This window comes from Notothenia rossii, assembly GCF_949606895.1.
Source record: "Notothenia rossii genome assembly, chromosome: 9".
NCBI lineage: Eukaryota > Metazoa > Chordata > Actinopteri > Perciformes > Nototheniidae > Notothenia > Notothenia rossii.
This window is the reverse complement of record NC_136907.1, coordinates 77,358,869-77,375,948: the sequence shown is the minus strand read 5'-3', so window position 1 is coordinate 77,375,948 and position 17,080 is coordinate 77,358,869. Positions and strand designations below refer to the sequence as shown.

The 17,080-nt window shown below is 40.7% G+C and overlaps 2 protein-coding genes across 2 annotated transcripts; both read right to left on the bottom strand.

Annotated features, from left to right (window-relative positions):
• Positions 1-3,694: 3,694 nt before the first annotated feature.
• On the bottom strand, positions 3,695-5,527 carry LOC307019964 (tripartite motif-containing protein 16-like; the record flags this gene model as incomplete). Its single annotated transcript, XM_079651060.1, has 2 exons — positions 3,695-4,858; positions 4,934-5,527. The coding sequence occupies 2 exons, from the start codon at positions 5,525-5,527 to the stop codon at positions 3,875-3,877; spliced, it is 1,578 nt and encodes a 525-aa protein (XP_079507186.1). The 3' UTR covers positions 3,695-3,874.
• Positions 5,528-9,339: 3,812 nt separating this feature from the next.
• Positions 9,340-11,008, bottom strand: LOC307020022 (tripartite motif-containing protein 16-like; the record flags this gene model as incomplete). Its single annotated transcript, XM_079651110.1, has 1 exon — positions 9,340-11,008. One exon carries the CDS (start codon positions 11,006-11,008, stop codon positions 9,350-9,352), a length of 1,659 nt encoding a protein of 552 aa, XP_079507236.1. The 3' UTR covers positions 9,340-9,349.
• Positions 11,009-17,080: the final 6,072 nt, after the last annotated feature.

Sequence of the window (17,080 nt, the reverse complement as noted above, 5' to 3'; positions counted from 1 at the left end):
ATATCCTCTGCTGGCTCCTCCCCGCCAGCCGGCTCACCTCGTCTCCAATGTCCGTTATTGCATTTAAACAGAGGATAGGTTCTTTTCACATTCAATATATGCTTAACACGCCGTTTCTCCTCATATTCTCTTTCATCACTTTTCATTTAACACATTCTAAACGCTGTAATCAATACTCTAAACAATACTTCTCGGCTCGTTTGGTTTCCGGTCATTCCGGATGTTGTCACATGCTACTCTCGTCTGTAAACAATAATGTATTCAAATAAACTGTACTTTCATTTAATATTCAACATGGTAGTATCTCGACATCTATCGTTGTAGTGTTAAATCAGTAGGTTTCCGTTGTCACCACACCAAGTCATTTCGCTTCTCAATTCACCTCTTTAGGAAATCGTATATTAGCCACATGCTACATGCTAACCGTAGATGAAGGATTTTCAGAATAAAAGCTTAACTGCTTGTGCACAAGAATTTCTGGTTTTTCAGTATAAAAGAGCGTTTAAACTGACGGTATGTTTAAGCTACATTATACCATCAAAACATTGATTTTAATTTCTAACAACAGCAAAGCCAAATTGCTATTCCTCAAGTCCCCGCTGTTGCTCCTCATGTAGGATCCTTGTGGATAGTAGGGTTGTCCGGCTGGACCGGTTCCGTTTGAGATCGCGGTCGTTTTCGCTGGCTTGTTAGACATTTTTCCATTTTCGATCTGTGTGTTCACTTCACATACTGAGAATTCGCTCTTTAACTTACAAAGACCCCAGAAAGATCTCGCGAGAATGTGTAAATATATATAGATACATTTTTTTCATTACAAAACAATGGGGTTGCTAAGCCGTTGCTAGGCCAATTCCTGGAGTTACTATAGCAACTGCCAGCAACCCCCTGGCGCCGCCCCTGATTTTACATTGTATTACTTTAAACTCGATGATTAAGTTTCAAATGTACAAACTACGGTGGCCGGCAGGTGCAATCGCGCCACAACGGCCCAAACACTTACATCAGGAGTAACTGCTGCAGCTTCAATAACAATGAAACATATTAACAGCAATGTGCCAAAACACATGCAAATGAAGACAAATCGACACCAACCTGACGAAACATGTGCAGGGTTTACTAAAATATTTTCCCATGTTTTTCGGAAAATAAAATAAAATCTGAATTTAATATTATTTTCCTAAAAATACATTTAAAAAATGCGAATATCTTGTTTCAGAAAAATAAACACAACACTGACATTTTTCCTCAGAGCTCTTTTATTAACAAGAAAAATCCCAACATGTTATTTTTTAGAGACAAGTAAATGTGGCACTCATCTCACATCTTGAATATAGAAACACAATTTATTGCAAACTCATCCTGCTGGCTTTTCTTTTAATGTGTGTTATTTCCTTCTTCAAAATGTCCTTTATGCATTCAACACATTGAGACTTAGTAAAAAATTGAATACATTTAGAATAAAAATATCTACAATGAAAGAAGCTCTGTTGCTTTCTCTCTCTCATGATTTACAAGAGAAACAACAAATTAAAAATAAATCGATATTCAACAAATATTTAGAGCAAAGTTTACATTTCCATGCGGAGAAATATCAGTTGAGGTTACATTACATTACATTACATTGCATTTAGCTGACGCTTTTATCCAAAGCGACTTACAATAAGTGCATTCGACCAGGAAGATACAACCTTTAAGAAAACAGAATCATATAAGTACATCAGGTTTCATAGAGCCAAACATTTCAAGTGCTACTCAACTGGCATTTAGAAAGCCAGCCCTTTATTAGTATATAAGTGCTTTGTTAGTAATTCTATCGCTCGAAGTGGAGTCGAAAGAGATGAGTTTTCAGTTTGCGTCGGAAGATGTGTAAGCTATCTGCTGTCCTGATTTCAATGGGGAGCTCATTCCACCATTTTGGAGCCAGGATAGCAAACCCACGTGTTTTTGCTGACGGGAACTTGGGTCCCCCTCGCAGTGCGGGTGCAGCGAGCTGTTTGGCTGATGCAGAGCGGAGTGCACGTGCTGGGGTGTACGGTTTAACCATGTCCTGGATGTAGGAAGGGCCAGATCCATTCACAGCATGGTACGCAAGTACCAGTGTCTTGAAGTGGATTCTAGCAGTTACTGGAAGCCAGTGAAGGGAGCGGAGGAGCGGTGTGGTGTGGGAGAATTTGGGAAGGTTGAAGACCAGACGAGCCGCTGCATTCTGGATGAGCTGCAGAGGTCGGATGGCACATGCAGGTAGACCAGCCAGGAGGGAGTTGCAGTAGTCGAGGCGTGAGATGACGAGAGCCTGGACCAGAATCTGCGCTGATGTCTGGGTCAGCTGGGGACGTATCCTCCTGATGTTGTAAAGCGTGTATCTGCAGCAGCGGGTTGTAGCAGCGATGTTTGCAGTGAAGGACAATTTGTTATCTAGGACCACACCCAGATTCCTTGCAGTCTGAGTCGGGGAAACAACAGAGGTGCCGATGTTGATTGTTAGGTCAAGAGTGGGACAATCTTTTCCCGGAAGGAAGAGCAGTTCAGTCTTGTCAAGGTTGAGCTTGAGGTGATGAGCAGACATCCACCGAGAGATGTCTGCTAGGCAAGCAGAGATGCGTGCGACGACCTGGGTCTCTGAGCGGGGAAAGGACAGAATTAGTTGGGTGTCGTCAGCGTAGCAGTGGTATGAAAAACCATGCGGGCTAATGACAGACCCGAGCGAGTTTGTGTACAGGGAGAAGAGGAGGGGACCAAGAACCGAGCCCTGAGGGACCCCTGTAGTTAATTGACAAGGGTCGGACTCGGACCCTCTCCAAGTAACCCTGTAGGTGCGGTCGTTGAGGTATGAGGTGAGGAGGGAAAGTGCAGTGCCTGAAACTCCAAGTTCTTGGAGAGTGCGAAGGAGGATCCGATGGTTCACTGTGTCGAATGCAGCAGACAGGTCCAGAAGGATGATGACAGAGGAGAGGGAGGCTGCTTTAGCAGTGTGCAGTTCATCAGAGACAGCAAGGAGAGCAGTTTCTGTTGAGTGACCTGCCTTGAAACCAGACTGGTGCGGATCCAGAAGGTTGTTCTGATGGAGATAACAGGAGAGTTGTTTAAAGACAGCGCGTTCAAGTGTTTTAGACAGGAACGGGAGGAGAGAGACGGGCCTGTAGTTAATAACATCAGACGGATTGAGAGTGGGTTTCTTAAGGAGAGGGTTTACTCTTGCCTCCTTGAGACTGTTTGGAAAGTGACCAGAAGTTAGAGAAGTGTTGATGAAATGGGTGAGAAATGGTAGAATATCAGGAGCGATAGTCTGAAGGAGGTTTGAGGGGATAGGGTCCAGAGAACAGGTGGTAGGACGGGCAGAGGTAACGAGGGTAAGAACCTCACTTGGAGAGAGAGGGGAGAAGGAGGTCAGTGTGTGGGTGAAGGGAGGGTCTGGTGACCCAGCGGTGAGTAAAGGTGAGTCAGAAAAGGAAGAGCGAATATCATCAACCTTTTTTTCAAAGTGGTTAACAAAGTCGCTTGACAGAAGGGAGGAGGGGGGAGGTGCTTTGGGAGGGTCCAAGAGGGTGGAGAAGATAGAAAATAGTTTTTTGGGATTGGAATAGGAAGATTGGATCTTATCTTGAAAGAAAGTGCTTTTTGCCTGAGAGGTTAACAGAAATCCTCCTGAGCAGTGACAGCCTCCATGGCTAAACAGACACAGGAAGGAGAGCCGCCTAAAGAAACTCCAACATCTACAGAACAACTCATGAGAAGATGTTAAAGCACATCCCATAATGTTTGATTGACAGCTGATCTCTGTGCAGTGAAGACATGAACACTCAGCTCTCAGCAACAATGATGGACACACAATGAGTTTAAGAAGTAGAAGAGTTCCTCAAATGAATTCAGGCTATTTCAGTTTACACAACTCAGCTGCGTCACAAACCAAAAGTCCAGCATGTAGCGGCTGAGTGAATGTGGTCTGGACTCTGTGGAGGAGAGTCATGGTTTCAGAGACGCTGTAGAAGGACAGAATACCTGCTCTGTGATCCAGGTACACTCCTACTCTGGAGGACAGAGGACCTGAGACGGGAATTTTGCTATTGTTGTAAGTAAATGAATAACTGTTTTGTTTAAACTCTAACGCCCAGGATTTGTCATTGTATCCAAATAAACATTCAGTACCACCCCCTGCTCTGCGGATATTCTTGTATGAGACTGAAACAAAAACTGCTCTCCCTCTCCGCTCCACCTCCCAGTAACAACGTCCAGTCAGACTCTCTCTACTCAGGACCTGAGGCCAATCAGTGAATCTGTCTGGGCGACTGTTCTGTTCTTTCATGAATGTTACTTTTCTGCTCCCTTCAGATAATAACAGCTCTGTGTGTGCTGTGTTTGGATCCAGAGTGATCTCCTGTGAATATCTTAAGAACCCAGCTCTGGTGGTGGGCTCTGCTGCTGGCATTAAAACATCCACTTCAGTCAATGAGACGTTTGTCCATTCCTCTCTCAGGACGTCCTGTAGTTTGTCTCTGACTGCTGACAGGGCCGCCGTCACGTCCTCAAAGTAGCTCAGAGGAAGGATGTAGATGCTGGAGGAGTGTGTAGCTTCACTGAGGGCTGGCAGTGAGGAGGGGTAGCTGAGCAGAAACTGGTTGTGATCCTCTGTGTGAGAGAGCAGCTTCAGCTCAGCGTCTCTTCTCTTCAGCTCAGAGATCTCCTGCTTCAGCTTCTTCTGAAACTCTTTGGCTCGACTCATTTCTCTCTTCTGCTGGGATCTGAGCTGCTGCTTCACATCAGAGCTTCTTTTCTCCATCAGACGGATCAGCTCAGTGAACATCTTCTCACTGTCCTCCACTGCTTTATCAGCAGAGCCATTGAAGGCCTTCACCTCCTGATGAAGCAGCTTCACCTCCTTCTCTCCGTCCTGGATTCTCTGCTGGATGTTTAGTCGACTCCCCTCCAGCTCTCTCTGCCTCTCAGTCCTCTCTGCTGCAGCTGACACCGTGTCGTGTCCTTTGTGTTCGTCCACAGAGCAGAGAGAACAGATACTCTGCTGATCAGTGCGGCAGAACAGCTTCATCACCTCTTCGTGGCGAGAGCAGATGTTCTCCTGGAGCTTCTTGGAGGGCTCCACCAGCTTGTGTTTTTTTAATTGAGCTACGTCAAAATGAGACTGGAGGTGTTTCTCACAATAAGATAAAAGACAGATGAGGCAGGACTTACAGGCTCTCAGTTTCCTCCCAGTGCAGAAATCACAGGCCACATCTTCAGCTCCAGCATAGCAGTGATCAGCAGGATCTTCTTCAAGTCCAGGCTTCTTCAGCTTCTCCACTAAATCTGCTAACATGGTGTTCATCAGCAGGACAGGCCTCGGTTTGAAGCTCCTTCTACACTGAGGGCAGCTGTAGACTTTCTTCTTATCCTCTCTATCCCAGTGGCGTTTGATACAGTCCATGCAGTAGCTGTGTCCACAGGGAATAGCCACCGGATCCTTCAGTAGATCCAGACAGATGGAACAAGAGAAGGTTTCCCGGTCCAGCTGAACTCCTTTCTGCCTCATCTCACCTCTCAGTGATAGTTACGGACTGCAGACAGAAGGTCAAATATCCACTTTCTCTGAACAGAAACAATCTCTGACGGACAACAAATCTCCTCTCCTCCTGCTTTTGCTCAGTCAATGCAAAGAATGAGGAAACAGCTTTCTCTTTTAACATGTTGCCAACCTGTGAAGGGGCGGGAATATTCAAATGCCTTGATAGGGTGCAGCTCAGTGTGTTTGGGAGCAGGAATCAAGGGGAACAGATTTAACTGCTTTCAACAAAGCTTTGTGTGAGAGGCAGGGTGTGTTTGCAAAACACATGCAAATGAAGGGAAATCTACACCAACCTGACGAAACATGTGCAGGGTTTACTAAACGATATTCACATTTTTTTCTGAAAATAATAGAAAATCTGAATTCATTATTATTTTCTTAATCCTAAAAATACATTTAAAATGAAAATATCTTGTTTCAGAAAAAATAATTTAGAGATATTTTTTAGATTAAGAAAACATAAGACTGAGATTTTGTCCTCTTAGTTCTTTTTTTAACAAGAAAAACCCCAACATTTTATTTTTTACAGACATGTAAAGGTGGCACTCATCTCACATCTTGAAAATAGAAACCCCATTTATTACAAACTCAACCTGCTAGCTTTTCTTTTGATGTGTTTGGTTTCCTTCTTCAAAATGTCCTTTATGCATTCAACACATTGAGACTTAGACACAAATAAAAGACCTTTAGAATAAAATATATACGATGAAAGAAGCTCTGGTGCTTTCCCTCTCTCATGCTTTACAAGAGAAACAACAACATACAAATACATCAATATCGATATTCAATAAATATTTAGAGCAAAGTTTACATTTCCATGCAGATAAATATCAGTTGAGGTTAACAGAAATCCTCCTGAGCAGTGACAGCCTCCATGGCGAAACAGACACGGGAAGGAGCGCCGCCTGAAGAAACTCCAACATCTACAGAACAACTCATGAGAAGATGTTAACCCTGTAAAGCCCACTGTTGTAATTTTACAACATTATTTTAAGCTATCCTAAAAAAGTCAGTAAATGTTTTTGTTTTTTTAAAGACTCCATTTACACGGTCTAACGGTCCTTTTTTTCAACTTCACAATGCTATTGGGTATTACATGTGTTTATAGGTCCTGCCCTCTGGAGCATACACTCACACAACTTCAGAATCTTTAAACAAGCAACATCTCTTTGTTTTATTCACATATAGAAATAAAACTCTATAAATATAATGTATTTGATAATTCACTATAACTAAGTTCTATATGTGTCCTCTGTTAAGATTTTGAATGAACAACAGAATTGAATAAATTAATACATTATTTCTAATTAAAGTATGTGAAATTATATCTTTAGCAATTTGTTAAACTCTACTTGTATCTTATCAGTTCATTACTTACAAAAATACATTTAACTCTGGTTCTTGCAGAAACAGTTTCTGAAATGTTTTGGGACACTTGGATGTATCCCTTTTAGTATGATAATCAGCCTGTTAGCATTAGCCAGACAGCATTGTGTGACTTGTTGATCTGGTTAATCTGCATGTATGGGTGTAGGTATTCCTTTTGTTATGATAAGGCTAAGCCAGGTAGTATCGTGTGACTCAAGTGTACAATGTAAATAGGATTCAGATACTTGTTGCATCGGGACACCTGGAAGGGCGTGCTGCATAAATTCCTTTTCGTATGATAATAGGCTAAGCCAGACAGAATGAACACTTGTCCCACCACCCTATTGTTATAGCAGCATGTTTAATACAGCATATTTATGATATTCATTAGAGATCACATGGTATTCCATATGATGTGTGTTACTGAGTTGGGTCACACACGTTAGAGAGACAATGGTCGTTCTGAATTAACAATACATGTATTCATTTTAAGTGAGCTGACACCGAGGTTAGAGGAAGTTCAGAGAAGGCCTTAGGTTATAAAAACAGTTAACCTTTGTTAGTTAACTAATCCTAAGGATGTCATGAGATGTTGATGTTTAAACATATACAAGTATAGCTTTCAGAGAGAAAAACATGTGACATGTGTGTGGTAGGCTGCATGATAACATTTGTGTGCGTCAAACTTGCTTAGGGAAAATGTGTGTGTGTTCATTGCAGTGGCTATATAATTATGTTGTGTGATTACTGCTACTGTTGGGGGGCATTTCCGCGATTGGTGATGCACTTCCCATTATTGTTTGTTGCAACAACTAAATAATAATTACTGATCAGCCATTTGTGTTTGTTTCACATCGCATAAACACCATATCCCAACGTGCATTGAGGCTAAAACATCCAATCAGCGAGCTGAGGATCTTTCCTACGTCTGTTTCCGATATTGTTCCTGTAATGAGAGTTCACATTTGTCCTACATTGAAGGGTGGAATTGACTACACATTATCAGAAACATAAATTGCTTTCAGATATAAATCGAATTCCCCTCCAGCCCCAGTCAATCATGGTGTCCCCCAAGGCTTTATGCTTGGCCCCCTCCTGTTCACCATTTACATGGTACCCCTTGGCCAGATCATCTGCCATCACGGACTCAACTTCCACTGCTATGCTGATGATACCCAAATCTATCTCAGCACTAAAGCTTCTTGGAGGGCTCCACCAGCTTGTGTTTTTTAAATATAGCTGTGTCACAATGAGACTGGAGGTGTTTGTCACAATAAGAGGCCAAACACACCACACAGGACACATCTTCAGCTCCAGCATTGCAGTGATCAGCAGGAGCTTCTTCAACTCTTCTGTTTCTCTGCTAAATCTGCTAACGTGATGCTTTTTCAGCTCTCGTTTCAATCTCATCCCGGTTTTACGGTCTAAAAAGTGTTGAAGCAGTTTTTATCACTCTCTGAAGAACAAGAAGAAATGTATTTGACATGTTATTACTTTAAACTCGATGATTAAGTTTCAGATGTACAAACTACGGTGGCCGGCAGGTGCAATCGCGCCACAACGGACCAAACACTTACATCAGAACGTGCTGCAGCTTCAATAACAATGAAACATATTAACAGCAATGTGCCAAAACACATGCAAATGAAGAGAAATCTACACCAACCTGACGAAACATGTGCAGGGTTTACTAAAATATATTCCCATGTTTTTCTGAAAATAAAATAAAATCTGAATTTAATATTATTTTCCTAAAGATACATTTAAAAAATGCGAATATCTTGTTTCAGAAAAATAAACACAACACTGACATTTTTCCTCAGAGCTCTTTTATTAACAAGAAAAATCCCAACATGTTATTTTTTAGAGACAAGTAAATGTGGCACTCATCTCACATCTTGAATATAGAAACACAATTTATTGCAAACTCATCCTGCTGGCTTTTCTTTTAATGTGTGTTATGTCCTTCTTCAAAATGTCCTTTATGCATTCAACACATTGAGACTTAGTAAAAAATTGAATACATTTAGAATAAAATATCTACAATGAAAGAAGCTCTGTTGCTTTCTCTCTCTCATGATTTACAAGAGAAACAACAAAATAAAAATAAATCAATATCGATATTCAACAAATATTTAGAACAAAGTTTACATTTCCATGCGGAGAAATATCAGTTGAGGTTAACAGAAATCCTCCTGAGCAATGACAGCCTCCATGGCTAAACAGACACAGGAAGGAGTGCCGCCTAAAGAAACTCCAACATCTACAGAACAACTCATGAGAAGATGTTAAAGCACATCCCATAATGTTTGATTGACAGCTGATCTCTGTGCAGTGAAGACATGAACACTCAGCTCTCAGCAACAATGATGGACACATAAAGAGTTTAAGAAGTAGAAGAGTTCCTCAAATGACTTCAGGCTATTTCAGTTTACACAACTCAGCTGCGTCACAAACCAAAAGTCCAGCATGTAGCGGCTGAGTGAATGTGGTCTGGACTCTGTGGAGGAGAGTCATGGTTTCAGAGACGCTGTAGAAGGACAGAATACCTGCTCTGTGATCCAGGTACACTCCTACTCTGGAGGACAGAGGACCTGAGACGGGAATTTTGCTATTGTTGTAAGTAAATGAATAACTGTTTTGTTTAAACTCTAACGCCCAGGATTTGTCATTGTATCCAAATAAACATTCAGTACCATCCCCTGCTCTGCGGATATTCTTGTATGAGACTGAAACAAAAACTGCTCTCCCTCTCCGCTCCACCTCCCAGTAACAACGTCCAGTCAGACTCTCTCTACTCAGGACCTGAGGCCAATCAGTGAATCTGTCTGGATGACTAGAATAAGACTGTTCTTTCATGAATGTTACTTTTCTGCTCCCTTCAGATAATAACAGCTCTGTGTGTGCTGTGTTTGGATCCAGAGTGATCTCCTGTGAATATCTTAAGAACCCAGCTCTGGTGGTGGGCTCTGCTGCTGGCAGTAAAACATCCACTTCAGTCAATGAGACGTTGGTCCATTCCTCTCTCAGGACGTCCTGTAGTTTGTCTCTGACTGCTGACAGGGCCGCCGTCACGTCCTCAAAGTAGCTCAGAGGACGGATGTTGATGCTGGAGGAGTGTGTAGCTTCACTGAGGGCTGACAGTGAGGAGGGGTAGCTGAGCAGAAAGTGGTTGTGATCCTCTGTGTGAGAGAGCAGCTTCAGCTCAGCGTCTCTTCTCTTCAGCTCAGAGATCTCCTGCTTTAGCTTCTTCTGAAACTCTTTGGCTTGACTCACTTCTCTCTTCTGCTGGGATCTGAGCTGCTGCTTCACATCAGAGCTTCTTTTCTCCATCAGACGGATCAGCTCAGTGAACATCTTCTCACTGTCCTCCACTGCTTTATCAGCAGAGCCATTGAAGGCCTTCACCTCCTGCTGAAGCAGCTTCACCTCCTTCTCTCCGTCCTGGATTCTCTGCTGGATGTTTAGTCGACTCCCCTCCAGCTCTCTCTGCCTCTCAGTCCTCTCTGCTGCAGCTGACACCGTGTCGTGTCCTTTGTGTTCGTCCACAGAGCAGAGAGAACAGATACTCTGCTGATCAGTGCGGCAGAACAGCTTCATCACCTCTTCGTGGCGAGAGCAGATGTTCTCCTGGAGCTTCTTGGAGGGCTCCACCAGCTTGTGTTTCTTTAATTGAGCTACGTCAAAATGAGACTGGAGGTGTTTCTCACAATAAGATAAAAGACAGATGAGGCAGGACTTACAGGCTCTCAGTTTCCTCTCAGTGCAGAAATCACAGGCCACATCTTCAGCTCCAGCATAGCAGTGATCAGCATGATCTTCTTCAAGTCCAGGCTTCTTCAGCTTCTCCACTAAATCTGCTAACATGGTGTTCTTCAGCAGGACAGGCCTCGGTTTGAAGCTCCTTCTACACTGAGGGCAGCTGTAGACTTTCTTCTTATCCTCTCTATCCCAGTGGCGTTTGATACAGTCCATGCAGTAGCTGTGTCCACAAGGAATAGCCACCGGATCCTTCAGTAGATCCAGACAGATGGAACAAGAGAAGGTTTCCCGGTCCAGCTGAACTCCTTTCTGCCTCATCTCACCTCTCAGTGATAGTTACGGACTGCAGACAGAAGGTCAAATATCCACTTTCTCTGAACAGAAACAATCTCTGACGGACAACAAATCTCCTCTCCTCCTGCTTTTGCTCAGTCAATGCAAAGAATGAGGAAACAGCTTTCTCTTTTAACATGTTGCCAACCTGTGAAGGGGCGGGAATATTCAAATGCCTTGATAGGGTGCAGCTCAGTGTGTTTGGGAGCAGGAATCAAGGGGAACAGATTTAACTGCTTTCAACAAAGCTTTGTGTGAGAGGCAGGGTGTGTTTGCAAAACACATGCAAATGAAGGGAAATCTTCACAAACCTGACAAAACATGTGCAGGGTTTACTAAAAGATATTCACATTTTTTTCTGAAAATAATAGAAAATCTGAATTCATTATTATTTTCTTAATCCTAAAAATACATTTAAAATGAAAATATCTTGTTTCAGAAAAAATAATTTAGAGATATTTTTTAGATTAAGAAAACATAAGACGGAGATGTTGTCCTCTTAGCTCTTTTTTTAACAAGAAAAACCCCAACATTTTATTTTTTACAGACACGTAAAGGTGGCACTCATCTCACATCTTGAAAATAGAAACCCCATTTATTACAAACTCAACCTGCTAGCTTTTCTTTTGATGTGTTTGGTTTCCTTCTTCAAAATGTCCTTTATGCATTCAACACATTGAGACTTAGATACAAATAAAAGACCTTTAGAATAAAATATATACGATGAAAGAAGCTCTGGTGCTTTCCCTCTCTCATGCTTTACAAGAGAAACAACAACATACAAATACATCAATATCGATATTCAACAAATATTTAGAGCAAAGTTTACATTTCCATTCAGAGAAATATCAGTTGAGGTTAACAGAAATCCTCCTGAGCAGTGACAGCCTCCATGGCGAAACAGACACGGGAAGGAGCGCCGCCCGAAGAAACTCCAACATCTACAGAACAACTCATGAGAAGATGTTAACCCTGTAAAGCCCACTGTTGTAATTTTACAACATTATTTTAAGCTATCCTAAAAAAGTCAGTAAATGTTTTAGTTTTTTTAAAGACTCCATTTACACGGTCTAACGGTCCTTTGGTCAGCCTCACAATGCTATTGGGTAGTACATGTGTTTATAGGTCCTGCCCTCTGGAGCATACACTCACACAACTTCAGAATCTTCAAACAAGCAACATCTCTTTGTTTTATTCACATATAGAAATAAAACTCTAATATAAATATAATGTCTTTGATAATTCACTATAACTAAGTTCTAAATGTGTCCTTTGTTAAGATTTTGAATGAACAACAGAATTGAATAAATTAATACATTATTTCTAATTAAAGTATGTGAAATTATATCTTTAGCAATATGTTAAACTCTACTTGTATCTTATCAGTTCATTACTTACAAAAATACATTTAACTCTGGTTCTTGCAGAAACAGTTTCTGAAATGTTTTGGGACACTTGGATGTATCCCTTTTAGTATGATAATTAGCCTGTTAGCATTAGCCAGACAGCATTGTGTGACTTGTTGATCTGGTTTATCTGCATGTATGGGTGTAGGTATTCCTTTTGTTATGATAAGGCTAAGCCAGGTAGTATCGTGTGACTCAAGTGTACAATGTAAATAGGATTCAGATACTTGTTGCATCGGGACACCTGGAAGGGCGTGCTGCATAAATTCCTTTTAGTATGATAATAGGCTAAGCCAGACAGAATGAACACTTGTCCCACCACCCTATTGTTATAGCAGAATGTTTAATACAGCGTATTTATGATATTCATTAGAGATCACATGGTATTCCATATGATGTGTGTTACTGAGTTGGGTCACACACGTTAGAGAGACAATGGTCGTTCTGAATTATCAATACATGTATTCATTTTAAGTGAGCTGACACCGAGGTTAGAGGAAGTTCAGAGAAGGCCTTAGGTTATAAAAACAGTTAACCTTTGTTAGTTAACTAATCCTAAGGATGTCATGAGATGTTGATGTTTAAACATATACAAGTATAGCTTTCAGAGAGAAAAACATTTGACATTTGTGTGGTAGGCTGCATGATAACATTTGTGTGCGTCAAACATGCTTAGGGAAAATGTGTGTGTGTTCATTGCAGTGGCTATATAATTATGTTGTGTGATTACTGCTACTGTTGGGGGGCATTTCCGCGATTGGTGATGCACTTCCCATTATTGTTTGTTGCAACAACTAAATAATAATTACTGATCAGCCGTTTGTGTTTGTTTCACATCGCATAAACACCATATCCCAACGTGCATTGAGGCTAAAACATCCAATCAGCGAGCTGAGGATCTTTCCTACGTCTGTTTCCGGTATTGTTCCTGTAATGAGAGTTCACATTTGTGCTACATTGAAGGGCGGAATTGACTGCACATTGTAAGAAACATAAATTGCTTCAGATATAACTCGAATTCCCCTCCAGCCCCAGTCAATCATGGTGTCCCCGAAGGCTTTATGCTTGGCCCCCTCCTGTTCACCATTTACATGGTACCCCTTGGCCAGATCATCTGCCATCACGGACTCAACTTCCACTGCTATGCTGATGATACCCAAATCTATCTCAGCACTACAGCTTCTTGGAGGGCTCCACCAGCTTGTGTTTTTTAAATGTAGCTGTGTCACAATGAGACTGGAGGTGTTTGTCACAATAAAGGCCAAACACACCACACAGGACACATCTTCAGCTCCAGCATAGCAGTGATCAGCAGGAGCTTCTTCAACTCTTCTGTTTCTCTGCTAAATCTGCTAACGTGGTGCTTTTTCAGCTCTCGTTTCAATGTCATCCCGGTTTTACGGTCTAAAAAGTGTTGAAGCAGTTTTTATCACTCTCTGAAGAACACGAAGAAATGTATTTGACATGTTATTACTTTAAACTCGATGATTAAGTTTCAGATGTACAAACTACGGTGGCCGGCAGGTGCAATCACGCCACAACGGACCAAACACTTACATCAGGAGTAACTTGCAGCTTCAATAACAATGAAACATATTAACAGCAATGTGCCAAAACACATGCAAATAAAGAAACATCTACACCAACCTGACGAAACATGTGCAGGGTTTACTCAAATATTTCCCCATGTTTTTCGGAAAATAAAATAAAATCTGAATTTAATATTATTTTCCTAAAAATAAATTTAAAAAATGCGAATATCTTGTTTCAGAAAAATAAACACAACACTGACATTTTTCCTCAGAGCTCTTTTATTAACAAGAAAAATTCCAACATGTTATTTTTTAGAGACAAGTAAATGTGGCACTCATTTCACATCTTGAATATAGAAACACAATTTATTGAAAACTCATCCTGCTTGCTTTTCTTTTAATGTGTGTTATTTCCTTCTTCAAAATGTCCTTTATGCATTCAACACATTGAGACTTAGATACAAATAAAAGACCTTTAGAATAAAATATATACGATGAAAGAAGCTCTGGTGCTTTCTCTCTCTCATGATTTACAAGCGAAACAACAAAATAAAAATAAATCAATATCGATATTCAACAAATATTTAGAGCAAAGTTTACATTTCCATGCGGAGAAATATCAGCTGAGGTTAACAGAAATCCTCCTGATCAGTGACAGCCTCCATGGCTAAACAGACACGGGAAGGAGCGCCGCCTGAAGAAACTCCAACATCTACAGAACAACTCATGAGAAGATGTTAACCCTGTAAAGCCCACTGTTGTAATTTTACAACATTATTTTAAGCTATCCTAAAAAAGTCAGTAAATGTTTTAGTTTTTTTAAAGACTCCATTTACACGGTCTAACGGTCCTTTGGTCAGCCTCACCATGCTATTGGGTATTACATGTGTTTATAGGTCCTGCCCTCTGGAGCATACACTCACACAACTTCAGAATATTCAAACAAGCAACATCTCTTTGTTTTATTCACATATAGAAATAAAACTCTAATATAAATATAATATCTTTGATAATTCACTATAACTAAGTTCTAAATGTGTCCTTTGTTAAGATTTTGAATGAACACCAGAATTGAATAAATTAATACATTATTTCTGATAAAAGTATGTGAAATTATATCTGTAGCAATATGTTAAACTCTACTTGTATCTTATCAGTTCATTACTTACAAAAATACATTTAACTCTGGTTCTTGCAGAAACAGTTTCTGAAATGTTTTGGGACACTTGGATGTATCCCTTTTAGTATGATAATTAGCCTGTTAGCATTAGCCAGACAGCATTGTGTGACTTGTTGATCTGGTTAATCTGCATGTGTGGGTGTAGGTATTCCTTTTGTTATGATAATAGGCTAAGCCAGGTAATATCGTGTGACTCAAGTGTTCAATGTAAATAGGATTCAGATACTTGTTGCATCGGGACACCTGGAAGGGCGTGTTGCATGCATTCCTTTTAGTATGATAATAGGCTAAGCCAGACAGAATGAACACTTGTCCCACCACCCTATTGTTACAGCAGAATGTTTAATACAGCATATTTATGATATTCATTAGAGATCACATGGTATTCCATATGATGTGTGTTACTGAGTTGGGTCACACACGTTAGAGAGACAATGGTCGTTCTGAATTATCAATACATGTTTTCATTTTAAGTGAGCTGACACCGAGGTTAGAGGAAGTTCAGAGAAGGCCTTAGGTTATAAAAACAGTTAACCTTTGTTAGTTAACTAATCCTAAGGATATCATGAGATGTTGATGTTTAAACATATACAAGTATAGCTTTCAGAGAGAAAAACATTTGACATTTGTGTGGTAGGCTGCATGATAAAATGTGTGTGCGTCAAACATGCTTAGGGAAAATGTGTGTGTGTTCATTGCCGTGGCTATATAATTATGTTGTGTGATTACTGCTACTGTCGGGGGCATTTCCGCGATTGGTGATGTACTTCCCATTATTGTTTGTTGCAACAACTAAATAATAATTACTGATCAGCTATATGTGTTTGTTTCACATCGCATAAACACCATATCCCAACGTGCATTGAGGCTAAAACATCCAATCAGCGAGCTGAGGATCTTTCCTACGTCTGTTTCCGGTATTGTTCCTGTAATGAGAGTTCACATTTGTGCTACATTGAAGGGTGGAATTGACTACACATTGTCAGAAACATAAATTGCTTCAGATATAACTCGAATTCCCCTCCAGCCCAAGTCAATCATGGTGTCCCCCAAGGCTTTATGCTTGGCCCCCTCCTGTTCACCATTTACATGGTACCCCTTGGCCAGATCATCTGCCATCACGGACTCAACTTCCACTGCTATGCTGATGATGCCCAAATCTATCTCAGCACTACAGCTTCTTGGAGGGCTCCACCAGCTTGTGTTTTTTAAATGTAGCTGTGTCACAATGAGACTGGAGGTGTTTGTCACAATAAGAGGCCAAACACACCAGACAGGACACATCTTCAGCTCCAGCATAGCAGTGATCAGCAGGAGCTTCTTCAACTCTTCTGTTTCTCTGCTAAATCTGCTAACGTGATGCTTTTTCAGCTCTCGTTTCAATGTCATCCCGGTTTTACGGTCTAAAAAGTGTTGAAGCAGTTTTTATCACTCTCTGAAGAACAAGAAGAAATGTATTTTACATTTTATTACTTTAAACTCGATGATTAAGTTTCAGATGTACAAACTACGGTGGCCGGCAGGTGCAATCACGCCACAACGGACCAAACACTTACATCAGGAGTAACGTGCTACAGCTTCAATAACTATGAAACATATTAACAGCAATGTGCCAAAACACATGCAAATGAAGAGAAATCTACACCAACCTGACGAAACATGTGCAGGGTTTACAAAAATATTTTCCCATGTTTTTCTGAAAATAAAATAAAATCTGAATTTAATATTATTTTCCTAAAAATAAATTTAAAAAATGCGAATATCTTGTTTCAGAAAAAATAAACACAACACTGACATTTTTCCTCAGAGCTCTTTTATTAACAAGAAAAATTCCAACATGTTATTTTTTAGAGACAAGTAAATGTGGCACTCATCTCACATCTTGAATATAGAAACACAATTTATTGAAAACTCATCCTGCTGGCTTTTCTTTTAATGT